At 40.8% G+C, this 27,554-nt stretch overlaps 3 protein-coding genes across 5 annotated transcripts; all 3 read left to right on the top strand.

The window, feature by feature from the left end:
• Positions 1-357: 357 nt before the first annotated feature.
• On the top strand, positions 358-9,691 carry LOC137879614 (evC complex member EVC). Its single transcript, XM_068720485.1, has 20 exons — positions 358-813; positions 914-1,027; positions 1,265-1,354; positions 1,685-1,908; positions 2,012-2,096; positions 2,203-2,301; positions 4,032-4,160; positions 4,299-4,460; positions 4,575-4,791; positions 5,428-5,576; positions 5,704-5,802; positions 5,885-6,097; positions 6,220-6,329; positions 6,521-6,722; positions 6,865-7,089; positions 7,164-7,299; positions 8,586-8,688; positions 8,800-8,926; positions 9,038-9,134; positions 9,218-9,691. The coding sequence occupies exons 1-20, from the start codon at positions 634-636 to the stop codon at positions 9,364-9,366; spliced, it is 2,910 nt and encodes a 969-aa protein (XP_068576586.1). The 5' UTR covers positions 358-633; the 3' UTR covers positions 9,367-9,691.
• A 1,915-nt stretch (positions 9,692-11,606) lies between these two features.
• Positions 11,607-14,849, top strand: LOC137879682 (major intrinsically disordered Notch2-binding receptor 1-like). Its single transcript, XM_068720586.1, has 3 exons — positions 11,607-13,604; positions 14,079-14,297; positions 14,655-14,849. The coding sequence occupies exons 1-3, from the start codon at positions 11,607-11,609 to the stop codon at positions 14,847-14,849; spliced, it is 2,412 nt and encodes an 803-aa protein (XP_068576687.1).
• A 3,618-nt stretch (positions 14,850-18,467) lies between these two features.
• LOC137879474 (rac GTPase-activating protein 1-like) lies at positions 18,468-26,609 on the top strand. 3 transcript variants are annotated; one of them, XM_068720212.1, is made up of 17 exons: positions 18,468-18,564; positions 18,973-19,079; positions 19,661-19,863; positions 20,417-20,568; positions 20,866-20,935; positions 21,060-21,113; positions 21,331-21,408; positions 21,591-21,705; positions 21,846-21,994; positions 22,102-22,266; positions 22,356-22,451; positions 22,627-22,825; positions 22,947-23,052; positions 23,301-23,433; positions 23,555-23,663; positions 23,897-24,005; positions 25,129-26,609. In XM_068720212.1, exons 2-17 carry the CDS (start codon positions 18,995-18,997, stop codon positions 25,202-25,204), a joined length of 1,899 nt encoding a protein of 632 aa, XP_068576313.1. In that variant the 5' UTR covers positions 18,468-18,564; positions 18,973-18,994; the 3' UTR covers positions 25,205-26,609. The 3 variants fall into 3 exon arrangements, with proteins under 3 accessions (XP_068576313.1, XP_068576311.1, XP_068576314.1); XM_068720210.1 differs by having other exon boundaries at positions 18,976-19,079; XM_068720213.1 differs by lacking the exon at positions 18,468-18,564 and adding an exon at positions 18,754-18,814.
• Positions 26,610-27,554: the final 945 nt, after the last annotated feature.

Here is a 27,554-nt window from a genome sequence, read left to right on the forward strand (position 1 = left end):
AACTTCGGAAAACATTTCCAAAACTTGGGAAGAATGAGCAACTCTTCAAGGAAAGGTTAAAAACAAAGTACATAAATATGTTTCTGGTTGTGACTTTCAAAATAAAATACCTTAGGAGAGACCATGGGATTTTCGGAACTGTGGGAACATGAACAAATATGCAAAGAAACCATACAAATATTTAGTGTCTACACATTTGATCCACCTGTATTTGCCTCAATATTTTGTATAGGGACCTGCTTCCTAATTTCTACCAAGAATCATTATTGTGCTTTTACACTGAAGGCAAATTCATCTCTTTTCCGGCTAAATTCTAGTTAGCTTTCTGTCTTGACGCAGCTCTGTCTTTCTCTTAAATCTCCGTACAACCATTGGCTAAAACTTACACTGTCAGTTTGTCGTTTTGGGGTAAAGTTTGTTTTTTTTTGCTGGAAGAAGTTGTTTCTCAATTGTAGGTTTCTAATATTTAAACATGTAGAACCTTTTAGAGTTGAAGACACATATAAAACCATACGCGAGCAAAGAAACGTCAGTGTCAACAGCAAGAAGAAGCTAACGTTACTTTTCTCGAGATGTGTTGTTAACGTTAGCTAGACGTTATCGACTAAAAGTCTTCCTACAGTTTGAAGAGTAATGACGGAGCACGACCTGACGGCGGGATGCGGCACTGATGTGTTGGTCAGCTTCGCCGAGTCGCTGCACATATACACGGGACTGTTAACGGTGGCGACGGTGTGTGGAGGGCTGTCGGGAATATTAGCTGCTGCTCTTTTATACGTCTTCTGTCTGAAGCCTTTGCTGTTGACGAGACAAGTAAGCAAACATACCATGCAACCTCTGTTTCTCCTACAGTGGCATTATGTGCCATCCTTTGGATGTACAGTAACGTATTTCTTCTGTGTCCTCCCATCAGGGTTACAACGCGAGGCGGCTGCTTGAACCTGATGATGGGGAATTAGACAACAACCAAAGTGACTGTGTCAGCAACAGCAGAAAGGAGCCTCCAACTGGCATTGCACATGATCAAGTATTATTCTCTTTAACATCCAAGACATGTCTTGGACTTATTATAACTTAAAACAAGTGGATGTGACAAGAAATATATACTGGTAAATTGATGTAAAATACCTGGATTGGACTGCCACACATGTATGACACAGGTCACCCATTCATGCTTCATTCAGGGTTGCCCATTTCTGATGTTTAAAGCTACTAATTGACATAACACTAACTAATTAATTATGTCTGTTTACTCCTTGTCCAGGAGAAGAAGAAGCCACCACCCATTAACAGTGATGTGGCTGCATTTGCTTCCAGAGCAAAGGTGGTTTATCCCATCAACCAAAAATACAGAGTAAGTCTATCATAAATATACAGCACATCACCATCATAACATACACCTTCTGCTAGGTACACAAGGTAATAGACTCTTCACAAAATGACTGAAATAAATGCTTAATAGAAGGGCTTTTTTAAGCACAAATACTTGTATAATTTGTAGTTTGACTTTAGTAAAGTAAACTGTATTACATCAGAAAAATGTTAAGCAATATTTGTGCCGTTTAATAGAAGTGGTCGCATAACAGAAAATAGTAACCAGTTGCAGACCAATCCATGGGTTAGTAAGGTATAATATAGTAAGTTGCAATCAATTGGTTTATGATTTACTTCACTTTTTTGTCAGCCTTTAGCAGACGGAGCGTCCAATCCGTCACTGCATGAGCACTCCAAGTTGCCGGCAATGCCTAACGATGAGTCATCATCGTCCACGGATGGAGAGTCTCTGAGTCAAGAACAGGACAACGACGATAGCAGTCAGTTTATCTCCTCCTCGCTGTTCCCCAAGAGCCTGCAGAACCAGAGCTTCACTAGGGTCTGTCACTACCCTCGCACACTGACACAGCCAGGGTAGGAACCAGTTGTCTCTAAAAAGCCATGCACCTTAATCTTACAGCAAGTATGCACAAACCCCAGTTTGTTGGAGGCAATAACACTCATGGTATCTCTTTAGTTTTGAAGGTAGGATCAGCCTTTACTGTTTGGCCCTGCAGGACATCCAACAACATTGCTCCCAGCTTCAGGATGACAAATGCCTGGTGAGCACAGTATTATAATATTTAAGTATATTTTCCTAAATGTGTCAAAGTTCAAAAGGAAAAAATGGTTGTTTTATTTTCTGTTATTATCTTTTTCCTGCTTTAGATGTTTCTGCAAATGGGGAAAATAATATTCAGTGGTCGTTTTCCAAAAGACAAAAATGATGCTGACTTCTCCAAGAATATTCTTCAAATGCAAGAAAAGGTAGGGCCAGATCAGATGTCATTATACGCACATACATGCGTACGTACATACATACAGTTGTGGTCAAAAGTTTACATACACTTGTAAAGAACATAATGTCATGGCTCTCTTGAGTTTCCAGTTATTTCTACAACTCTGATTTTTCTCTGATAGAGTGATTGGAACAGATACTTGTTTGTCACAAAAAACATTCATGAAGTTTGGTTCTTTCATGACTTTATTATGGGTTAACAGAAAAAGTGACAAAATCTGCTGGGTCAAAAATATACATACAGCAACATGAATTAGCAATTTTGGTGACTTAGAAAGTTGTGTCAATGAAATGAGCTTCATAGCATGGCCTCTTAACTTCTTGTGAGTGATTATGAGTGACTACAGCCGGTGACTTCTCTGAGGCCATTTAAATAGGGCTCATTGGATACAAACGCCCACAAACGCTACAATGGGAAAGTCAAAGGAGCTCAGCATGGATCTGAAAAAGTGAATCATTGACTTGAACAAGTCAGGAAAGTCACTTGGAGCCATTTCAAAGCAGCTGCAGGTCCCAAGAGCAACATTGCAAACAATTGTTTGTAAGTATAAAATGCATGGCACTGTTTTGTCACTGCCACGATCAGGAAGAAAACGCAAGCTATCACCTGCTGCTGAGAGAAAATTGGTCAGGAGGGTGAAGAGTCAACCGAGAACCACCAAAAAGCAGATCTGCCAAGAATTAGAAGCTGCTGGAACACAGGTGTCAGTGTCCACAGTCAAGCGTGTTTTGCATCTCCATGGACTGAGAGGCTGCCGTGCAAGAAGGAAGCCCTTGCTCCAAAAGCGGCACCTTAAGGCTCGACTGAAGTTTGCTGCTGATCACATGGACAAAGATAAGACCTTCTGGAGGAAAGTTCTGTGGTCAGACGAAACAAAAATCGAGCTGTTTGGCCACAATGCCCAGCAATATGTTTGGAGGAGAAAAGGTGAGGCCTTTAACCCCAAGAACACCATGCCTACCGTCAAGCACGGTGGTGGTAGTATTATGCTGTGGGGCTGTTTTGCTGCCAATGGAACTGGTGCTTTACAGAGAGTAAATGGGATCATGAAGAAGGAGGATTACCTTCAAATTCTTCAAGATAACCTAAAATCATCAGCCCGAAGGTTGGGTCTTGGGCGTAGTTGGGTGTTCCGACAGGACAATGACCCCAAACGCACATCAAAAGTGGTAATGGAATGGCTAAATCAGGCTAGAATTAGGGTTTTAGAATGGCCTTCCCAAAGTCCTGACTTAAATCCCATTGAGAACATGTGGACAATGCTGAAGAAACAAGTCCATGTCAGAAAGCCATCAAATTTAACTGAACTGCACCAATTCTGTCAAGAGGAGTGGTCAAAGATTCAACGAGAAACTTGCCAGAAGCTTGTGGATGGCTACCAAAAGCGCCTAATTGAAGTGAAAATGGCCAAGGGACATGTAACCAAATATTAGCACTGCTGTATGTATATTTTTGATCCAGCAGATTTGATCACTTTTTTTGTTAACCCATAATAAAGTCATGAAAGAACCAAACTTCATGAATGTTTTTTGTGACAAAGAAGTATCTGTTCCAATCACTCTATCAGAGAAAAATCAGAGTTTTAGAAATAACGGGGAAACTCAAGAGAGCCATGACATTATGTTCTTTACAAGTGTATGTAAACTTTTGACCACAACTGTATGTGCTGCATACATCTGTTGTCATCTGTCCTTTTAGGAACTGAATGAGCTGAAGAAACAGTTGCCAACAGGCCACACTGCCAGCGAGAAAAAGAACGATGCTCCCTGTACTTTGGAGGAAATAGAGAGAGCTCAGAAAGATCTACTTGAACGTGGCCTTCAAGTGGTAAAAATGAGGAGAAAGCCCCAGAGAGCAAATTATTTAACAATTAACCAAATACTCATTATATACTAAGTCTATTAGAACACCTGTATTTACACTGACAGTTCTAAAGGGAAAGCTAATATCCGTGTCCCTTCACAGTCCAGATGTTTCAGCAAACAGGTGGAGGACTTGTGCCAGCATCTGCTGAAGAAGACCTGCATTTTCTCTCCAGATGAAGCACAGGATGTGATTCTCTCTCTCATCCAGACTCTTCTGTTAGTAGAAAACCACCTGATGAACACACAGGAAGCTTATCTAAAGGTAAAGCACTACTAGTTATTCGTTGGCACACCATTCGTTTTGCTTCTTATCCCTTGTGTCATCGTGCGAAGAACTGGATACACTAAAGGAAAAGTTGTTTTATACTTCTCGCAGAGTATCCAGCAGAAGTTGTTGTGGTGGGAGGAGCTGACGGGGCTTCTTCAATCCCAACCAGTCCTGCTAAATCGGGAAGTGTCTCTGAGGCAGGGCTTGATAGCAACGACACTGGAGCAGCTGACGAGCGATGACGTCTTGACTTTTAGCCACATGGAAAAGATACTTTCAGAGGTTCAGGCCACTCTGACCGAAGGCCTTCAACAGTGCACAGAGGGTAAGACGTGTCAAAGGAAAATTTCAGTTTCATCTAAGTCAATGCACTGCAACACATTACCAGGTCAAAAGACAATAAACAAAAGGTATGTTAGAGTAAGCATTTTGTGAGTTAAGCAAGTTGAAAAATGTAGTAACACAGTTATCTAAATACTGACACAGTGTGAGTGTGTGTCATTTCACTCAACTCGTTTCTGGCTGCAGGTAGCAGTGGACAATGTCTAGCCTACTTTTCAAACTCAAATGATGTACTCTCTCAAAATAGACCATTTTCTAGGAATCCTCTTTAGATCCTTAAATAAGGTCAGGTTCTTTCAGGACAGCACAGAATATCTATTGCACTATTACTGTACCCTAGACTCTCATGCAACTAAGTGCAACATTAGTTTGGCAATGTACTTCCTTTTCTGGGTGTATTTTACTTTTCTGTTGTGGTTTTATTACTCTTGTGGGTAAGTATATGCAACTGGGGGTATACTGAATATATTGTCACTCACATACTACTCATTCATTACAAGAACAATCTGTGTTAATGATCATTCTTAACATAGTCTTCCAGCTGGCTTTACAAACTGCAGTTATTTTCAAAATGCTCGACGAGTCCAGCTCATACAGAAGTTGATCGATCATGTTCCAGAGTGCATGAGAAAGACAAAGGAGCTGGTGGATGAAAAGTGCAGCAGAATGGAGTCCAAGAGGAGGAAGCTTTTGAGGAGCCAGACCAAGGAGAAGAGCTGCGCCCTGGAACTGAAACAGACTCACAATGACCTAAAGCAGCTCACCAAGGTTGTAACATGTTTGCCTCTCACACCTCAATATGTAGATCTGGGATTACCGTTTGTAATAAACAGGCCTATAAACTGCTTGTAGAACTACACCAGTATCTAAATCTGAACTGTAACATTTCCTTCAGGTGTACCAGGAGCTGCTGATGAAACACAGGCAGCAGATTTCTGACTTGGAGCAGCAGCAGGACAACAGGGTGGCTGAAGCCCTCTGTGACCACTGGAAGGTAAAAGATTGAATGCTGCATTTTTGTATTTGTGCGCTTACTTCTGCGAGATTGTTCTTATGTACGTTTTTGGTGTCTGCAGAAACTCCGTGCCTCCTGGTCAAAGAGGCTTGGAGATCTAGCCAAGGATGTTTTCCTCACCTCTGTCCCCGCCCAGTCAAAGGTCTCCGCTGAACGCTGCGAGAAGCTGTGGTTGGATCTGGAGCAGGAGCTGGTCGCACAGCTGCAGCAAGCAGAGTGCACTACCAAGCTGCAACTGCAGGACATGAGGGCTCAGCTGGATGAAGATGGACAGGTGGACACCATCTTGTGGAATGAGAGACATACAAATCTTAAATGGATGTACATTAGATATTTGCAAGAGTTTAATTAAACTAAGGCTTTCTGTTGTTTCTAACTGAGTCTCTTTTGCTGTAGGTGTGGAATGAGGAGATGGCTCTGGTGCAGGCCTGTCTCAAACATTTGAGTGAACAACAGATGACGATCCTCCGGGCCATGGTGGCCAGACAGAGCTACACACTCAACAGGTGAGATTTGAAAGCCGCTTGTCAAAAAGTATTTATGGCGTATTGAGAGTGTGAACGATTACCTGATGTAAACAAAAACTAAATCCTCACTGGGAGCAGATTTACAGCACAGCAGTCACATCCACTTTTGCAGTATTTAAATCAATGTTTATGAGTCACTTGGAAATGATGCAATATGATCTTCTTCTCAGCCACGTGGGAAGGTTGATAGAGAAGAAACATGAGCACCTGTTGGTGGCGGTGCAGAGGTACTTTGTGGTCAGGCACGTCTGTCTGCACATGCTGAAGGAGATGAGGCTGTCAAAGCTGAAGGCACTCTCTCAGACTGATTTCAGAGCTGTGCTAATGGAGGATCCCAGTAAAAGCCAGTCCTGTGTCAATTCAACTCTCAAGGTGGGAAAAACGTATTCTTTGTTATTAATACATTCTTTTAAGCACCTCAAAACCATCACAAAATACAGTATGTCTCCTATTCACTTGTCTAACATACTAGCCAGGCAGATTGAACAGCGTTGTTGTCCCGTACCAATCACAGAGCAGCAGTGCCAGCCTAGCAGAGAGGCATCTGGGCCCAGAGAGTCAGCTGGTTGGCCACAGCTTCCAGCAGGAGTTCCTGTCTGAACTGGAAACAGGGATGGAGCTTCTCCAGAGCCACGCACAGCTCGTGGTAGGCAACACCCTTAGCCACGCCATCCAACAGATGATGGAGAACCCACCCACCGAGTCGCATACTTCTCCAAATCAGGATGATGGCTTGAAGGTAGGCGTTAGAATCATCTTTCTACTTCAGGTATGTTTGCTAAGCACCTTAGAGTAACATTTGTTTCTCATTAGTGCCACCTGACAGAGGCTGCCTCAGAGAGCGTGTATGTGACCAAAGATTCTCTCACTGCACTGGTCCAGAGCTACTATTCCCACCTGAAGGACATCATAAAAAAAATGGAGCAGGATCAGTTTAACATAAACACGGGTGAGATGACAATCACAACACGCATGCACATGTTCACATCTGTATAAACTCTGATTTTGATGCTGTTATGACTGCAACCTTAATCCTTATCTAGACAAGATGTATGTAATTTACAGTTTTTCTTTAAGTCATAGGGACAATTTGCAGTACAACTGTACAATGATTACCAGGATTGTGTTAGACTTGTTATAACCTACTTTGTTATCCTACTCTTCACTGTTAAGGCAGCATGATTTAAGCAGACAATAGTAGATACGTCTTAAGTAGGGTGCTTTCAGACCTGTAGTTCGGTTCATTTGGTCCCGAAGAAGGGGAAATGATCTGGTTCCTGTTCAGACTGACTTTCTACAAACAAACCAAGAGGAGTAAACATGAAGTCAAACAGGGGGCACCTGTCATGGGCAGTCCAATGCTCCCTGATACAGGGATGGGTCAAATGCAGAGACAAATTTCCCCCTTAAGGGGATAAATATAGTATAATAAAATAAAAATAAAAAACAGACTGACAGATAATTCTTTGATTGGACAGTTTTGGCTATTGTCATCCTGCATCATCAGGAATCACGTGAGGAAGTTTATGCAACACAATCCTTCTGCTGCATGTATTAATGTTCTTTGGTGTCACTAAGAGCTCACGAAGAAAAACAAATTAAAAGCATTATTAGTATTATTAGACTGTAAATCGACCGCATGTTATCAATACTCACTAACAGATAGAGACGGGACGAAAAGGAGGCATCTTGTACAGTAATGATTTGAGGATTATTACTGTGGGATCGCTGTCACACACTTTTTAATTGATTTAATGAACTGATAAAGCATACAGAGTTGGATACAGCCGTTTTAACAGTTTTTGGCCTATTAGTTAGGGAAAATACCCGCGCTGACGTGCATATGTTTTACCATGGTTTCCAAATGATATATGCATTGCCATATACAGATCATTTAGATAGTTGCTTCCTGAACATATTTCAGGGTCAGCAGATGTATTTATTAGTAGCTTAGCTTTTTAATTCATGCTAAAATCACATATCTGCAATCTTAAAATCCTGTGGTTGGTTTGGTTTGTTTGTAGCGTGACAAAGAGCACAAGAGTCTGCTTTCAAACGGCCGAGGTCTGGTTGTCTGGTCCTTCCCAGGGCTCAATTGACAGCTTTCACACCAGCCCAAATGAACTGTAAAAACTAGACAAACAAACCTGAGTTTGTTTTAACCAAACAGCTTAAGTGTGAAAGAACCCTTCAAGTTACAAAATCTACTGTGTGTTAATGTTACTGTTCCTTCAGCGGTGAATGAGAAACAAGAGAGCAGCAGTCAGCTGAGCAGATCCTTGCTGAGGGAGCTGGTGAACTGGGGCAAGAAACCCACTTCTGCTGAGTTTCAACAGAGGTGCAACAACCGTCCACTATACCACCCTTCAGCACGACACTCTTTGTCAGTCTTAAATACATGAAATAATAATAATTTAGCTTGTTACTTTGGGTTTTTTTTGTATCTCAGGGTTGAACTCCACAAAGGGAGGGTGTTGGAGCAGTGTGATCTAGACCAGGAAGTTATATACGAGGAACTGAGGCAGAAGAAAGTAGCCCAGGATCAGAACATGGAAAGGATCAAAGCACAGCTGCTGGTTAGTATGTTTCATGTTTTCTTTACTTTGCTGCCTGACAATAGGTTAACGACTTGATTTACAATCTTGCACGGCCATTTTCTGAAAGCACTGTGTTGTTGTGTCCATTAGGAGGCAGAAGAAAGCTTCATAACTGAGCTGGCAGCCTTGGCCCGGGTCTCCCTCCACAGTTCAGACCTAGAACCCAGCGGTGAAGAGGACAACACTGGTAAGCACCTTTTTAGTCAGATAGTAAATATATGTATACACCATTCCTCTGTCTCCGTTTTTCATGCTGTCATATTTCAACAGGTAATGAGAGTGCAACTATACTGGACCTGCTGTCCCTGAACCCAGCATTAGATCCAGCCTTGAATCCTTCACTGACGCCAACCTTTGTAACTCCTGTGGTGAAATCGAAACCAAAGATGAAAAGAGACAGAGAATCTCATCTCAGCTGAAACCTTAACACAGTAGTGTTTACATATATATTTGTCATGTCGTGTAAAACCTTTACTGTTATATTTGGTGCTGTAATGCAAATTCTGGTCTGGTTTGTACCAACTTTGTTGTTAGGAAGGTACCTTGGGTTTGTTTGCATTAAACAAGAGGGATCTTTCCCTAATGTATGCATAAGTACACTGTCCAGTCTAATTTTAAATGTTTCTGTGCGAGAAGTAGGTTACTGAAATGTTGCAATAATGACAAAACAATCAGTTTTCCTCAATTATTAGATCCTTTTGTAAATGCCATGTGCAGTGAAATAATAAAAAAGAGAAAAAAGCAGATTATGTTTTGAATACATTATTCAACTTTTGTACTTTTCTCACCTGGTATACAGAAGCACTATGCTACAGGCCTGACAGTGATACATTATTGTCCTATACCTACATCCACATACTATGGCTCATTCACTGCATTGATTCCCAGTGATTCTGGAGTACATGGGATGATGGATGGGCTCCTCTGTGAGTTGTCAGATGTATTAGAGATGTCCATTCTGATTGTAGCGGAGTGCTACCACTTGCCGATGAAAGCCTTGCCCTTCTCTTGCTCTAATGGAGTTTTAAGTACAACCCTTTATGGATGATAATGCAGAGTAATGGTGAAAAGTCTGGGAGGGCTGAAGTCTGGCAGGCAGTTCTGTATGTAGGCAGCAATCTAGCAGGTAATTTACTTCAGCTCTTATGGCTTACTGTCAGTTTGGAGTGTCTATTAGCAAACATCAATTTTTAATCTGCCCTTTATTCCTATGCTCAATTTGCACACATAACCAATTATTGCTCTAGCACCCTGAGAAAATATGCTCCTGGACCTGACCTACTCGTATACACTGCCAACAGGGTGTTTTTCCTCCCATGTATCAATCAGAAATGAAGGTGCACTGTTGACTTTGCAAGTGTCGGCGCTTGTCTCTGATACGGGGAAACCATTTGAATGTATTTTAAGGTCCCTCAGGGGACTGCAAGGACTTGTGGGAAGATGACCTGATTTCTAATTTTCTCCTCTCCTGCCTGAGCTGTGAGCTAGTTGCTGCTACAAACAGAGAAGCCCATGAAAGCAGTGTAACAGTATGAGCAGCCCCGGATCTATTTGCAATATGGCCTCTCTATCGGTGTAAAACTGGATTTTATTAGTCATTTTTCATGGACACAGGACTGACTTTATCTTTCATCAGATTCAGGTAAGTGGAATTACTCATTGGCTCACCTTCACTTAAGCTACACCTTTGGTAAGATGCTAACCCAAATTGCATTTACAACACTGACATATTGGCATTGTCCCAGCTGATGATACTCAAAAGGGGATCGACTTGCAGAAAATATTGTTGCTCCTTCTCCAAGAATATGTCCAGCCCTGTCCTCGTCTTCAGACCGTTTTCACAAGTGCCTGGAATAAAGTTACTGAATGCGTGTCAGTATATTCATCGACACACATCTAGCACGTGTTTAGTAAAGTGGCCAGTCTGCCCTGAGGTGGTTAATAGAAATGAGAAGATTAAAAATGTCCAGTGACGCCGTCATCAGGTCAGATGATCGGTTATTTTAGGTTCCAAAAATAAGGTCGCTTTCCAAATTCTCCACTCAAAGTTCTTTTTCCATCCGAACTGAGAATGTCTTATCTAATTCTAATTTTGACCAATTACATGATTATATGCTGCCTATGAAACAGTATCAGATCTGAACCACTATTGATATTGGACCCAAGTGAAACTAATTTGAGTCATTTAAAAATAGAACTGACAATTTGTTTTTTATTCAAAACATTGTACTACCAGCGTTTTATCTCTATTATTAACATGCTATATAATGAGAGCATGGGTAATAATCTATAATAGACCTATATATTTGTACATAATAATACAACAAATATTTAATACATAACAATATCCATTGCTTTTTTATCATTATTGACATGTAGTATACGATACTATAAAACATATATATTTATTATTAGGCTATTATACTTTCATTAAAAAAAGATATTTGTTTGCATCAAAGAAAGAGAGAAGGTGATTTACATGCACTTATCTGTTTTCTTTGTGTTGTTATGTTGACTTGTTTTTCTTTTATATCTTGTCTTAATAGCTATTTATGTGTTTTGTAAATCACTTTGAAATATATTGGTTTTGAAAGGTGCTTTACAAAAATACTCCCTTGACCTCACTAACTGCCTGGTTTTCTCTCTCAGGTGAGCAGCCATGGCTAACCTGCAGCAGGAATACCCTGAGGTCCTTCTGGGGATCCTGGAGGAACTGGCCAATATGCGCCAATGGCTGACCTTCCAGGATCTTTGTCGTATGGTCAGCACCCGCTTTGACCTGGAGCACCTCATCGAGCTCAGGAGTCTGCTGTTTGCTGCTGCCAGCCAGGACCCCTGTTTCCCAGCTACTCTCTTCAGAGATCGTGTTTCCACAAGAGGCCAGGGGCTTTCACCCATAGGCGTCGCTGCTGACATTGTAACTATCTTCAATCTTATTCAGATGACGGGTGGCGCCCCTGATGACAGCCAACCAATCAGATCGCAGATGGTCCTCCCCGTCGACCAATCCCCAGGCCCCAGTCTGTCTGGAATACACCAGCTAAACATTTCTGGTCGAGAAAGAGCACGTGCCCACTCTGACTCCAGTGGCAGGCCTATTGATCAGCACTTGCTGTTTCCAAGATCTAATTACTCTGCCCACAAGCGAGCAAGTCTTCCCCCCGATCCCATCTCACTTTTGTCCTCCCCTCCAATCAGGGCGAGGGCTGTGTCTTTCGACTTGCCTCACACCACACTTTTGTACCCCAGTGGCCAAATCCCCAACGAGGTCATGAAGAATATCTACTTGCCTTTGGAGACGGACAGTGAGTCTAGTGGAGATTCTGCGCCCATGGAGGTGTTTGAAGATGAACAGGGATCGTCTGTCGACCAGAAGAGAAACATCTTTAAGAAGGACTTTCATAACCAGCCACCTCTAATACCCCAGGTGACTGTTAACAGTGAGTCTCCCAGTCCTAACATGGTTCAAAAAGGCTTCGACAATCACAGCTTTGAAACCATCCCAAATCCTTACCCATCACCAGCAGCAGTCAACCAATCGCCAGAGCAGAGGGCTAAACACGAGAGCCTTAATGATCTACAGGACTCAACTTACTTCGGACCACGGCCAATCCCAGAGTGGTCCCCCCGGCACCTTCAACCTCCAAGGACCAAGAGGCCCATCTGGAGCAACAAGAGTCACAGTCTAGAGGACCGGATAGGCCTGGACAGCATTGGAATGGGGATGGAATCACAAGGGGGGCAATTTCCAAGACGATCAACCCCTGCTATCAGCAGATTGGGGGGGTCCATAGGAGGCGAGAGTGGGGATAGTGGATTGCCAAGGGGAGGCAATAGAGTCAAAGCTCAAGGAACCCAGACAGACCCACCAGACACCCGGCGCCTCCGTAGCCTTGTCCACGCTGACCGCTTCTCCTTCATGACCTCATTAGACGACCCTGACATTGGTGAGGATGACATCAGTGCCATCTTTCGTTTCTTAGATGACATAAGCATGTGTGGTTCCACGGGAGTCCTGCACCCCAACGATGGATCAGGGGCCATTAACCAGGACACCCACGAAGCCAGACGTGGTCGCCTAGGTCAACTCCAAAGGCTTTTTCACTCTCTGGAAAGCAGTGATGATGGGCTCAAGGCCGGTGTCTGTAAGCTGCTGCTCCGCATGAGCCAGATAGAAAGACAACTGGATTCACTGAATGATGTAAAGGCTGAGATTTCCCAGGTACTGTCTGCTCTGCAGCGGCTGGATGAAAAGATCCAGCAGCCTATCAGTGTTGATGGACAAGGCACCGGTGGGCGTTGGCTGGAGCCTCTCAGTGGTGTCTCCTCTTTCATGAGCCACCCTATAACCCCTTCTGAGTCATCAGAGCCTCAGCCTCTGTCTGTGTCTGAGCATCTGTTTCCAGGGACCAGCACTAGTAGTCTGGACTGGAACCGGTGGAACACGTCCGTGGAGCATACAGAAAGCATTAACGGTCAGGCTGATTCAAAGGGTGGGAAAGAAGGGAAGAAGGATGCATCATCTCGTCGTGCCTCCAAAACCCAGCCTGAAGAGAAAAATCTTTCTGATTCAAAACAGCTGAATGTTTCTAACTCTGCAAGAGACTGGACAGTGTCATTCTCCAAAAGTAAAGATGGCAAATCTTCACATGAAAAGGTAGACTAATTTTACTGTGCACCGTTTATTCTATTTACCATGATACATGAAGAAATAACTGTTAGATGAGAGATGAGTGACAGTAATCCATTTTGAAGACAGAAGTACAAATCCTCAAACCATGTGTATAACGTGCAACCACAAAATGTGTTTGGCCTGAAGCTGGAGGTCTGCTGTGCAGACTATGTGATTTAGTGGTCAGTTGACTAATTAGGCCACTTTGTGGGGTGTTTGTTTAAACCTTTACAATGAACAGTTCATGTTTCAAGTTGTTTACTGTTATATGCAAAATAATTACAAAGAAGCAGTTGTTAAAAATAGGGATAAATTATAACAAATATGCAAAATATTTAATACATCTTTATATATAGCACTATTTGGTCAGGGCTGCAAAGAAACATTTTAAAGAATAAAATATTTTTTTTGTATAATACAGTCTATATAAAATCTGTGTTTGGCCCATTTTCCTTTTAGGCAGATCAGTCAGGCAGCACGACTAACCTAATCTCCAAAAAGTCCTCCAGCCTGGTGGAACAAGTGTTTAACTCGTCCCTGTTCCGCCACAAAGACAGCAGTCTGACTGGTGGGCTTACCTCTGGGAAGACCCTGGACCCCAGATTGTCTGAGGGGAGGGGAAGACCCATATGGACTGTAGACGACAGAGAGGCACGAATCTCCCCTTTGGACTTACAGGTAAGATTTGTTGACTTTGAAAGGGCTACATTAGTTAAAAACATTGAATCCAATTCTGTTTCCTAGCATATCTTTTGTATAAAGTCGTTGGTTTTAGTCTATAGATGAGTAAATGTAATATGTTTTCCTAATTGATTAGTATAAATATATTTATATTCATATTTTTTATATCATTCAAGCTAAAGAGTGGGGTTAGTAAAATACAATTATTGTCATGAAATAGCACATCACAAATGAATGATTCATAGCAGGAAAGAGCAATTTCCTTTAACATTTTAGATTAGATTAGGATTTGTATTTAGTCTATATGAGTGTATAACTGCTCTAATAATCTTTAAATGGCATCATGTTACTCAGACCCAGGAGTCTCTGAACCCCAACAACATGGAGTTCTGGATGGACGACATTTACACTCCAGGCTATGATGCTCTACTCAGGCGTAAAGAGGCTGACCTCCGCCGGGCCAAGGTCTGCAAGCTGCTTGCACTCATCACGTCTGCAGTGGTTATTATTCTCATCATTGTCATTCCCATTTGCACCATTGGGTCATGAAGACCTTTACAGCCCACATTGTTGCCTGCCAGATATGTGCTGTACCTAGGAGCTTGCACGCCATTCTCATGGAGATAAGTTACTGACTGACACCAAGACCATAAAGCTGGATTGGTGTTCAGTTAACATTCAGTAACTCCTTAGAGTTCTCTGCATGCAGCACCATTATTTATGACTTCAGAAAAACAGGAAGATTCGAACTGTAGCTTACAGTCACTCCCTCGTGCAGTCACAACACATTGTAAGTAATCTCCCATGTTACGTTTTTTCCCCCTTTACTGTCATTTATTTAATGATTTTTGTTCTTAATCATTTCAGATGGCTGAAAAAGGAAGCATTTCAGTATCAATGTTTTACATAATTGTCAAATATCTCTGAGAGGATATGTTAAAATTCGTAATACTGAGCCAATGCAAATTGTTAGTTTCTTTTTTGTCTCATTTTGCTTACTCTTTCTGAGTAACAACACTTTTACGAATGCATTGTGAATCAGCTTCAGTCTTGAGCACTGCCTGACTTTTTTGCCACCTCAGGGCTTATTTCACTTCTATGTAAGAAAAGAGTTTTATCACTACATAACAGTTTTACATCCTCTGTTCATAAATAGTAATGGATTCTCTCGACAGGAGCGCTTTTACTTTCTTTTAGGTTGAATACTCTTGTCCTTTCCTTAAACAACAAGATATAGTGCTCAAACAAGTTTAAGCCAATAAAAAAAATAATATTTTTATAAAGTTCCTCCCATTTTTCATACTGGAAAACATAAGCTATTTAATCCACTCATGAATGTGTTTGCGTTGGAGTGTTTACCAAGTTTCAGGTTTCAAAACCCGGAAGGTAAAAAAAATGTGTTGTTGTTGAAGTGGTGAAGGAAAGAGGGAGCCTTTTCCAGTAAACACTCTCTGAGTGGGAGATTCCACTTGTAATTCAATTGATGGGATGTTTGAAGTGCACCTATGCACATTATCCTATCACTATACTCACTTGGCCAGAGCTTTTCCACATACCTGCAGGCTCACTTAGCACCACCAGATTCTTCTGGCGTCCTTTTAACAGATGATGAAAATAGTCTTGCTAGTTGTGTGACATTCCATTTTGTAAAAGCTTCCTGTTAACTCGGTAGACATTATATTAAAATCGACTCTTGGTGCCAGACTGTGGGGGGTTGACACAAAATCATGCACACTTCTAAAATATGATTAAATTCAACCTAATATGTCCACAGTAAAAACTACATTTGCAGAGCTTGTAATAAGGCTGTAATGCAATACAATGTGCATTATAGAGTGGTCACAATAAGAGGCACACTTTACAACACAGTATGTGTAATCTATTACAATTCTATCAGTAACCAAATAGTGAAATTCAACACCTGTCACTATCTCAATAATAAAAAGGGCAAATGTATTGGATTGTATCACGTTTTCTAGGTGTTCATGTTTTTTGTCCACGCCTTCTAATTTCTTAGATATGGATGATTTTGTTTCTGTTCAACAATAGATAAGCATTTTTTCCCTTTATACACCAAAGTGGACAAAAACAATGTATATCATTGGGGAAAAAAACTAACGTGCATGAAAATGCTTGTTTTCTTTACTTGAATCCAGACCCTTAAACGTTGCTTTGCTTTGTGTGCACAGCTATGTAAAGAATGTATAGAGGATGTGTTCTGCTAGCATGCATCCTCCTAAGTAGATGTATATCTGCCAAGTGTTCCCCATGAGGCTGTTTGTGGATCCATTACCCTTCCAATGGTGCCACTGAGGAGGCCTAAGCCTTAGTCAGCACAAGCTGCCGGTGCTTCCTCTGAAACTTCGGTGCATAAGAGCCTGCTGATACTTTTTTCATTCCTCAGATGCACTTGTGAAATTTGGACCTTGCTGTAGCCTATTATTCATGCACCTTCTAAACAGACATCTATAAATCTGTGAACTCATTATTCAGGTAAACACTCTGTCTTAAAAACTGCTTGTGAATTAAAGAAAATGTTACATTGACCTTTGTTGCCTGTCTGAATAAACTCGGCAAAGTGGTAACATACCTTTTACAATATGTTTGATCTGATAAATAATAAATTTGCACTATGTTATAAATATACATTTAAAAGCAACTGCTCTGTTTTGCAAAATTAATTATTTCCCTTTTTTCCGTCAGGCGTTGCTCTTGATGCCAGAATACAGATTAATGCACAAAGTAGTAATAGTCCACTCAGTTTAGGAAGGGGAGTCAATGATTGATGTAAACAGAGAATTCTGTCAGTTAAATGATCTGTGACTGGAGGAAATGTACATATAGAAATAAATAATTGACTAAGACAGAGACTGCATATTGACTGACAGATCCCATTATCCCAAATCACCTCTAATGGACATGCGATATTTACAACACACACGCACACACAACCTTCTGGGGACAAGTGTGATGCTAAATCCGCCTGCCAATGCATTTTAAAAACACAAGCACACACAAATCAGTTATAGTCTATTTTTTTTAATTCTAATGTGTTATGGAAGCACACATGTAAGTTATTTGCAGTTGATTTAGTGTGTGTGTGTGTGTGTGTGTGTGTGTGTGTGTGTGAGAGAGAGAGAATGTGATACCCTCATTAAATGTTGCACAGTGCTGCTGCTGCACCCAGATATGCCTTCCGTGGCTGATTAATGATGTCGTTGTGAGCATCCCATGTGCCAGACCCACAACATGACACAGTTAGTGAATGTTTCAAAGGATTTTACAATTTGACACATAATTTGTCCCTACTCAATTGAATATTTTGATAAACAGTCAGGAAAGCAGGAGGCACAGATACTGGACTGACACACCTCAATCAACATACCTTTTAAATATTTTTATTTACTGTGCAAAAAATGGCACATATAGCAAAGTTATTGATGCTATTAGTGGGGTTCCTGGGTACAGTTAATAAGTTACCTCAAGCACAGATCTGATTTTAAAAACCTCCAGAGTTTTTTAAAACTCCAAGCTCAGTTAAATTTAACACAGATTTTTGAGCCAGAGATCCTGAATATATATATATATATATATATATATATATATATATATATATATATATATATATATATATATATATATATATATATATATATATATTACACAGTTATTAACTGTGTAATTTATATATATATATATATATATATATATATATATATATATATATATTACACAGTTAATAAGTAGTAGTAAAATAATATATATATATATATATATATATATATATATATATATATATATATATATATTTTTTTTTTTTTTTTTTTTTTTTTTTTTATGTATTTAATTAATGTTCATATAGTACAGCGAAAATTCAAATACTACTGCTTTTTAAAAAGTATTTCTATGACTCATATAATACATTTATTTTTGATATTACACACACATCACGTTAAGCCACCTTGACTCCAGGGGATGCTTGGATTCTTGTTTTAGGAGCCAGTTGACACTAATCGCCACAATCACCTGCAGTTACAACTCTGATTGTGTGGGAGCGATAGAGCGCTGCAACTTCCGTCAAACAGCCCACGAAGAAGAAAACCGGCGCTGATTTTAAACTTTGAAGAAGAATGTGAAAACTTTATCAAATAGGTGTGGCTCTGCTGTTGCTGGTGTAGGAACTAACCACATAACGTTTGCTTTAGACATTGGACGTTGTTACGTTACATGTCAACCACACTATCACGGGAAAAACATTGCACAGGTAATGTGTTTTGTTATTTCTTTTGACCAACGTAACGATAATTAGCTAGCGTTAAGTCAACACAAACTTGCTACCGTTACTGTTAGCATGCCGATAGCGTCATTTTAGGTGCAGTAACGTTAACGTTAAACCTAGCGTAACATTAACTTGGATAACTAGCTTGAAAGTTGATTCGAAAACAGTGGAGTTAAAGTAATGGCAAACACAAGGAGATACGTTAACGTGTTTTTTCTTCAGCACTATAGCTAATGTAAGCATTTTTTAATTTCATGTTTGACGGTTAACCAACCGACATGCAATTTATTTAGTGTTAGTACCACTAACTGGCTAATTCAACGGGTTAATAAGTAGGGTAACATTTACTGGCATTATTATCAAACTCTACCCATCTCTCCCTACTAATCTAAGTAGCTGCATGCAGTAACACACGATGGAGTCGTCTGTGGTGAACCTGTACAACCAGTTCCAGAGTCTGAGAGCCCAGGTGGACGGTCTGAATGAGGGCATTGAACCACGTAAGTTATTTCCATACTTGGTTTTGGTATTTGCCACCTCCTTTAGAAGGCTGTCAGAGCTTAAGTACTTGTGTAACGTTAGTGTGGTTAAGCTTGTCTGCTATGGCATGGTGCTAACGTTAGTAGCAGTGATATTGGGTGCATTTTTTTTTTTAATCCCAAACTGTGTTAGTTGGTGCAAATTCTTCGCCACGGGTAATGAATGCAGGGAAGTATAGAGCCTTTGCCTTAGTGACTAAAGGTTAGCAGAGCCAGGACTACAGATTTGCTGTAGAAATTGTTGGTGCACCACATGTCACACATGGGTGTTGAACTAGCTATTGGGGTGTAGTAAACATTTCCATTTCAATAGTCCAGATAATGCAATTCATTTCCATTGTATCTAACAGGAAAGCACTGTCACACATTTGTTCACTTTACTGCAGCACTCTGTCCTCTTGTCCTCTATCTTCAGGTAATTTACATCACTGCCACTGCTATGGCATTTTGGAGGCTTATCACACATAACCACCACAGAATTTTTTTTTATTATTATGCACAGTAGCAATACAACAATCTCCTCTTCTATTGTCTATTTAAAGAGTTCCTCCAGATGGCAGTTAACTTTGAGGAGTGTCGTAAGAAGTGGATGCTAGCAGGTGAGGAGCTGGTTTCCTGTAAAGAAGTGCTGACAAAAGCAGAGACTGAGAGGGGAGCCCTAGAGGTCAAGCTAAAGCATGCCCGCAACCAGGTGGATGTGGAGATCCGCCGGCGGCAGAAGGCGGAGGCGGTTTATGAGAAGCTGGTTGGTACAACACTAGTTAGGGGTCTTGTATATCTGTGTGGTTGCTATTGGAATATATAGGAAGTTAGAAGAAGGAAAATCTAGAAATAAATTTCATCTTGTGAGGGACTCATTGCATGAGTGGAGTATGGTCTCAAAAAACATATAAAATGCAGTTTGCTGACAACGAACCTGATAAAGTTCCATGTCGGTCGCAAGATGTTGGTCATTTTAAATACGTTATGTATGTATTACTTTTGAAGGGTTCTTGCATTTTATATTTTTTGAGACGATATTCCACCCATGCAATGAGCCCTTCACAAGATGGACTAAGCAGGGCACACCAGAAGGATCCACATAGCAGCTGTATGTGATCGCCACAAACATCCAGCAGTGCTTCTACTCCAATGTCTTCACAACCTAGATGTTAATCTTCAGATAATGCAATCACTGTGTGTGCATATATGTTATCTAACTGGAGATTGTTAATTCTAATAAAAATAATAATCTATTTGTCTTTTTTTAATATATATTAATCTGTCCCTGTCAACATGCTGGTTTGTGGTTGTAACAGGAACGTCAGCTACAGCTGATCCGGGAGCTGCTGATCTCGGAGAACGGTAACAGTGTCTACCTGAGTGAGGAGCAGCGCTCCGCCCTGGCCTTCCTCAGTGCTCACTCACAGACAGCACAGGCTGCTAAGAGCAACCTCAACTCCAGTCGCAGGTCAGATCCTCCTCCTCTAGTTCTGAAACAGCTACTGATAAGACAACAGTAATGATTTCAGTGTCCCATCCTTGTTTGAACTTTCAAGTATAATAAGGATACTTTACTGGTTCACTTTATGAAGTTAGTGACTGTATAGAGGTGTAGCATTTGTACATTAAATTATATTAAATTCAATCTGTAAAATATGAATTCTTATATTAAAGCCTTGTAACTCACCAGAATATTGTCTTATTTTCCAACTAGCCATCGACTTCCGACAGGAAGATTAAGTGCTGACATTAATCTATTTTACAGGTTAAATACCATTGATGAATCGGCTTCTTTGCTGTCAGACATCAGCTATGACCAAACGGATGACTCTCTGGTATTTTGAACCATTTTCTTAAATGTGTCACTGTATATTTTAGGAGAAATTCTGATTTCAGATACAACAGCATTCATTTAGTTAAGTTCATTAAGTGCTGTGGTTTGTGTGTCTTAACATGCAGGACTGGGATTCCTCCGTGATGAAGACTGTGCGACTGCGGAAACGCCAGAAACGAGTGAGTTTTTATTGTGCATTTTGAAAGAATGCCTTCTTTGCGTGCATTAATGAAGTCATTCTAATGATTCAGGCTAGGTGTAAAGACACTCAGTGTGTTTGATTCATGTTACTTTGCTACATATCAGCACAACTTTGTCCTGCTATTTGGTGTACAGTCTTCAGTGGCCAATCCATAAAATGTGTTTTTGAAAGTTACTGTACATTTTAATCTGCAGCGTTCCTCCAGAAAACTCTCTGAGGTTCCTCCACTGGCAATGAAGAAACCTCGCTCCAGTGGACGAACAGCAGAAAGGGTAATGCTGACCTCCTCAGATAAATGTACTACATAACAGTAACACTTGAAGAAAAAAAAATGGCTGTGAAACAGCTTTGGGTGATTAAGTCTCTTTTTATTCCAAAGCAACTCAGATGTCCATCAGTTTGTTTAAAAAAAAAAAAAAGCAATTAATATATGTTTTTTAAACATTTGATTCAGATGAATGAGTCTATAGTGGCAAAAACCACAATCACTGTCCCGGTGAACGGTGGTGCTGTTGAGGCCGTCTCCACCATTGAAGCTGTTCCTTACTGGACACGCAGCAGAAAGAGCGGTGAGGATTTTCTAGATCTTCTGTATGGTTTCTCCTTTACGGGACCTTTTGAACAAAAACAACAAAATTAATTAGAATATAAAACCATTATCTGCTTGAATCATTTTTGATAATTTTTCAACATGTGATTGTGCCTACAGTTGCTCCAGCATGGGCTGATACAACCACTACTGACCAATCTGAGACCGCAAGTGAGGCTCCAAGCACACCAGTCTCCACTTTACGAGCCCAGCTCCGAACCCCCAGACATAATGGAGAAGGAAAGAAGCACCAGTTCAACCCCAAAACAGTAAGACTGTCTACTTACTGTTTTGTCTGCATCCACACTAACAACTTGTTCACCATTGTTGAAGTACCACCACTCACCTTTGGCACTGTGTTCCTTCTCTAAATAAGGTGATCAAGTCTGAGTTCTGCGTACCATGTGGAAGAAGAACAAAGTTTGGCAAGATGTACCTTCGCTGCCAGGATTGTAAGGTTGTGACCCATCCAGAGTGTCGGGACTACTGTCCCCTGCCCTGTAACCCGCCAGCCGCTGGCACTCCCATCCTGACCACAGAGGTACATGCTGTACATGGCATGTTTAAACTATTTTTCATTAATTTGTATTGCTATAATGTTTAGATTAATTCTGTGTAATTTGTGTGCAGAGCACCTTGGCTGACTTTGCTCCAGCCACCTCCCCAAAGATCCCAGCTATGGTTATCTACTGTATTAAGGAGATTGAACACAGAGGCCTACATGAGGTGAGACAGACTTTATTGAAGTCCTTGTTTACTTGTCACCTTCATGTTATGCTCTGATCCTTTTCCCCCTGGGCGATTACAATAGATAATACTTTCTAATTAGTTATCTCATTCAGTGGTGCGGTATCACAAGCAGTCAGACAATGACAGCTGTTTATCTTTCCCTTTGCCCCAGGTTGGCCTGTACAGAGTCTCTGGCCAAGAGCGCATGGTGAAAGAGCTGAAAGAGAAGCTGATTAGAGGAAAGACTCTGCCTCCACTTCACAAAGTGGATGACATTAACGTCATTGCAGGTGTCCTAAAAGACTTCTTCAGAAACCTCCCAGAGCCACTGCTGACCTTCCACCTCAACAAAGTTTTCATGGAAGCAGCTGGTGAGTCTTTAGGACTTAGAAACAGTGTGTTTACGCAACATTATTCTTTCAAGAACAAACTTTTACATTAGTTGAACTAAAGAGCTATTAAATGACTGGTTTTAATGTTTGTTTTTTGTAGAAATCCAGGATGATGGCAACAGTCTCGCCATGCTGTATCAGACCATTAGTGAGCTGCCTCAACCTAACCGAGACACTCTGGCCTGCCTCATGATCCATCTGCAAAAGTAATTGTCATTATATTTCAGTAGCTCTATGAAGCCTTTTTGTTTTATCCTGTTTTTGCTCCCATCTGTTTGGCACTGCCTTCCACGCATTAGATCGTAGTAGTATAAGCAACTACTTGTAAGCCTGAAGGACTTTTGTCCAAAATGTATATGATTTTAGTCACGGGTGGGCAAGCGTGTTGTAACCTCCTACATCTTAACTTTCATTTTATTTCAGACTGAAATGTTCTACCCTTGTCTCCTCACAGGGTCTCTGAGTGTGTGGATACCAAGATGGATGTGACCAACCTGGCCCGGGTGTTTGGCCCTACTCTGGTGGGTCATGCTGTTCCCGACCCAGACCCTATGACCATCCTGCATGACACAAACCGACAACCACGGGTAAAGTGAATGACAATACAGTGTGCAGATGTGTGTGCTTTTGTTTACTTCAACATTGGTGTTTCTGTTCTTTGGAATGGTTTTGACTACAAATACTGGATTTATTTTGTTCTCTTTCTAGGTTGTAGAGCGCTTGCTTAGTATTCCAGCAAACTACTGGGACCAGTTTGCTTATCCAGATAATACCGGCATGGACGATGCTCACCACACTGAAACTCCAGACCTCAAAGGTAAATCACTGGAAAGGGATTACCAAGAGTAAAAGTTTCTTAAAATTGAATAGCTTGAGAGTAAGACGATGTGTTCTATTTTATTTTAAAGAACTGTTTGTAAATAGTACACATGAAATGACAGATAAGAGATTAACACCAACCTTTTCACCTTTTGAGGATTCAAAATTGCGCAATGCTCTCTTGAAATAATCAACTGTGTTTGATTGCGTTTTTCTTTAATGTATCTGTAGTGAGCATATTGGGACCATTGACCACTCCAGAGCACCAGATGATGGCCAAAACACCCTCCTCCAGCTCGCTGTCTCAGCGCATGAAGCAGACCCTCTCCAGCACCACGATGTAAGCTCACTCATGCTCACATAAACAGGGCTCTACCTCACATCCAGCGCACAGCGCAGTGAAACTAGCATTGCTAGTTTCAGAGCCATGCAGTTGTAATTTTCACGCCCAGCTCCCTCATTGTAGAAGTAGCAAATGTACATGCGCCCAGGATCAGGAGCATTACTGGGGCGTTGCTATCTTGAGGCAGCAGAAAGCGATTCAGCATTGACCAACAAAAAATCTGGTCTAAAGTCAATGGTGCAGTATTTTCCTGCTATTTAAAAGGGTCCATTGGCTGGTTCACTACTCTGCTTGTTACACACAGCTGCACTTTCCTCCTCAGTTGGATAGGTTATCGGTGCCTTAGAATTAGAATCCAGTGGTGTAGGGTTGTAGTAGGGTTGTTTCTGACTCGTGTGATCCAAACATTTCCAAATTGTCCAAAGTTGTTGTTATTGTAACAAAATATTCTGCTTAAATCCATGTTTGCTGGCGTTTAGTCTTTTAAGCGGGTGGAGGTGCACCTGGCTGAAACAGCTGGACAATAGATATCAGGGCTCTGGTTTAATGTAAAAGAATCTCACAAACGTTAACTCTGCGTGGGGAAATGCAGGTTGAACATTGGGCTCTTATTAGAAGAGCAGTTAAAAAGCCTTGGTCAAGATCCAACTCTGATAAAGCTTCAACTTTTGCAGATTTGAGCATTGTTTCACATACACAATCAATGCTCCTCATACAGTTTAAGCTTTGAGCTAAGTCAATGATCAACAATCAAGTGAAGCAAACTGAGTTGTCCACATATAAAGATTGGATTCCTGTTTTTACCTCAACATTCATCCTCACAGTTAAATGGTAAAAGGACTTGCATTTATATAGTGCCTTTCTATTCTCATGAGCACTCAAATCACTTTACACTACATGTCAACATACATCCATTCATATACTGATGGCAGAGCCTACCATGCACATCAGATTCTAATCTAATCATTCCTACACCGATTCGGGAGCAATGTGGGGTTCAGTTCAGACACTTCGACATGCGGACCTGACCACACCAGTTCTGCCTCTTGCATTTGCAAAAATTGCTCTCACTAAGCTTGAAATTCTGCCCCCCCCCGTATCCCCTATCCCCTATCCGTAGATTTGGGAGCAAGAGCAAAGCATCAGTGGCCTCTCACCGCCAGGGAAACTTCTTCGCCTCTCCACAGCTGAAGTAATGGTAAAAGAGAAAATATTACTCTTCAATATCACCCATATTGTATTTCTGGGTTGCTTACTGCAATAACTGAAGATGTATTCACATAATCATGTGAGAAAACTACTGTGCAATTTTAGCATGTAACGTAATGTAATGAGTTTTTTTTTATTCAAGTGTTTTGTACAAGTCTTTCTAACCTGATTTCTTTGAAAAGATTACGACATGAGTGTGTTTTTATATCTTTGATTACTAATGATTTATTATTGACCAAAACTGTGGTGACATCTATATGATTGTAAGATGTTTGAAGGCTTTGACCATGCAACCATCCTAAAACAATTTAAGGATTATATGCTCTGTGTTTAACACAGGTTTGATGTACAAAAGCTATGCATTCACAGGTGTTGGTCTGTCTTTGAACCTGTGGTTGTAACCACAGCAACAGGGGTGCTCGAACACACGTGAAATACACATCTGCATTTGACAGAGAGGAAAGAAATTGTATTATTGGCCAGTGTCTCTTTGTCTTTTGGCATTGGTTGCCTTATCATTGTCCTGAAACTGACACATTTTTTTGTTTTAACATTATGTTTTATATTTATATTGATTGTGCGCTATGATGTATATGAATCATGACAATTTATATACTGTAACAATCCTGCAATGTAAACACTGATACTGAATGGGAACAATGTTGCATTTTGCACTGTCTATGTAACAATCGGAGTCTACCTGGGAGTACACGCCACTAGAGGCTGCTGTTGCACCACTTTTGATATGGAAGCCATAACTAATGAAGATGATTTACTGCATGTTATGCACACAACCAGTGAGTATTACTGACACCCATTACAATCAACAGATCATTGGAAACACTAAGTTATTCCTGTGATCTAGGACAGTTCAGTGAAGATTTATCTCCATCACAAGCCAGAGGTCTGAGACTCTTTATCTGTGTGGTCATCACAAAATACAATCTGGAGCTTCTTTAATTTATGAATATAACTGATTTGCACAGTTACATCACTAGCAATGCACAAGAAGTGCCTTTTCCTCTGAGGAAATTTTTTCTCGGTTGCTCTCACTGCCATATTTTTAGAAGCTCCAGATTTTAGCGTGATGATGACATTACTGGTACAAGTATTAGTTATTTAGAGGAGAAATATTTATGTTGACGAAAACTGATTAACAGTATTTAGTCATTAAACCGAATCTAACCATGTTTTGCCTGGGGATTTAAAAAAAATGTGCATAGTCGGAGATTGTGGGACTCAAGAATAACTACACTGTTTTTTTTACATTGTTGTACATTTATTCCATTATATGGTTCTATTGTCTAACTGATGTAGTTACCAAAGATTGGATTGAATGTTAACTTTAATTTCTGTGTCTTCACTCCAATAAAATCACACAAAAGTCCATGGTTGAGCTAAAAATAAAACATCAAAGGCTGGTTCTTTTGTCTTGGTGGGTGTTCATGCATGAGCTGGGCTTGTGGGGTGAGGAACCCTACTGAAATCATGTGAGGCATACATGTATGATGTGTGGGTTTTGTTACCAATTGAACCTAAAAATCCTCTTGCACCTGGAAATGGATTAGTGTTGCCTTATTAACTATAAGTGTGTTATTAATGTCTACTTCACGCGGCCTAAAACCTCCTCATCTTCATCTTTCTGTTGGGAATTGAATGTTGGCCATTGTTATTCAAGATCTTCAGTGAAGGAGCAAAGCACGGCGTCGGTTATTCCAAAACTGATGTGGCACTGAATGATAATGTAATTTGGCTCATTGTTCCAATAGTCATTACAGCTATTTCCATAATCTATTGGGCTGAGTGGGCAGCTGATGAGGTCCAACATTATTATGAATTAAAGCGGGGACCATTTATACATTGTATAGTTATTCCATTAACAGTTACTTTGGAGAGTGCTAAGCCAGGCTGAACCCATTGACATACATTTTGTATTGCCTCATTCGATACGGAGCTTCAACAACACATGAGGCCCGTTGACATCGGAGTCCAGCGGTTTGGGGGAGAAATAAAAATATGGTGTGCAGAGTTCATCCAAATTTAGGTTGTTGGCTCTTCCTTTCTCTCTTGCTCACGCACGCATACGCACAGAGAGAGAGCCATGAACGACTGCGGAGGAGGCCCTCAGAAAATGTTTGAATTTCAAATAAACATTAATAGTTCATCAGCCTGAAATGAGGTCTCCTGTGTGTCGATCTGTCCTCTCATGGGGGGGGATTGTGTGTTTATTTATGCTGTATGGTGCAGCATACGCTCGGCGGCTACAGACATCAAACAGCTGGCTGTGTGCAGTGAGTCTCTGTAGCTCCATATTCCAGCATGCCCCAGTGTGCAGTG

The sequence above is a fragment of the Cebidichthys violaceus genome, unplaced genomic scaffold, assembly GCF_023349555.1.
Source record: "Cebidichthys violaceus isolate CVI_PGR_0920_01 unplaced genomic scaffold, fCebVio1.0.p SCAF_25, whole genome shotgun sequence".
Classification (NCBI taxonomy): domain Eukaryota; kingdom Metazoa; phylum Chordata; class Actinopteri; order Perciformes; family Stichaeidae; genus Cebidichthys; species Cebidichthys violaceus.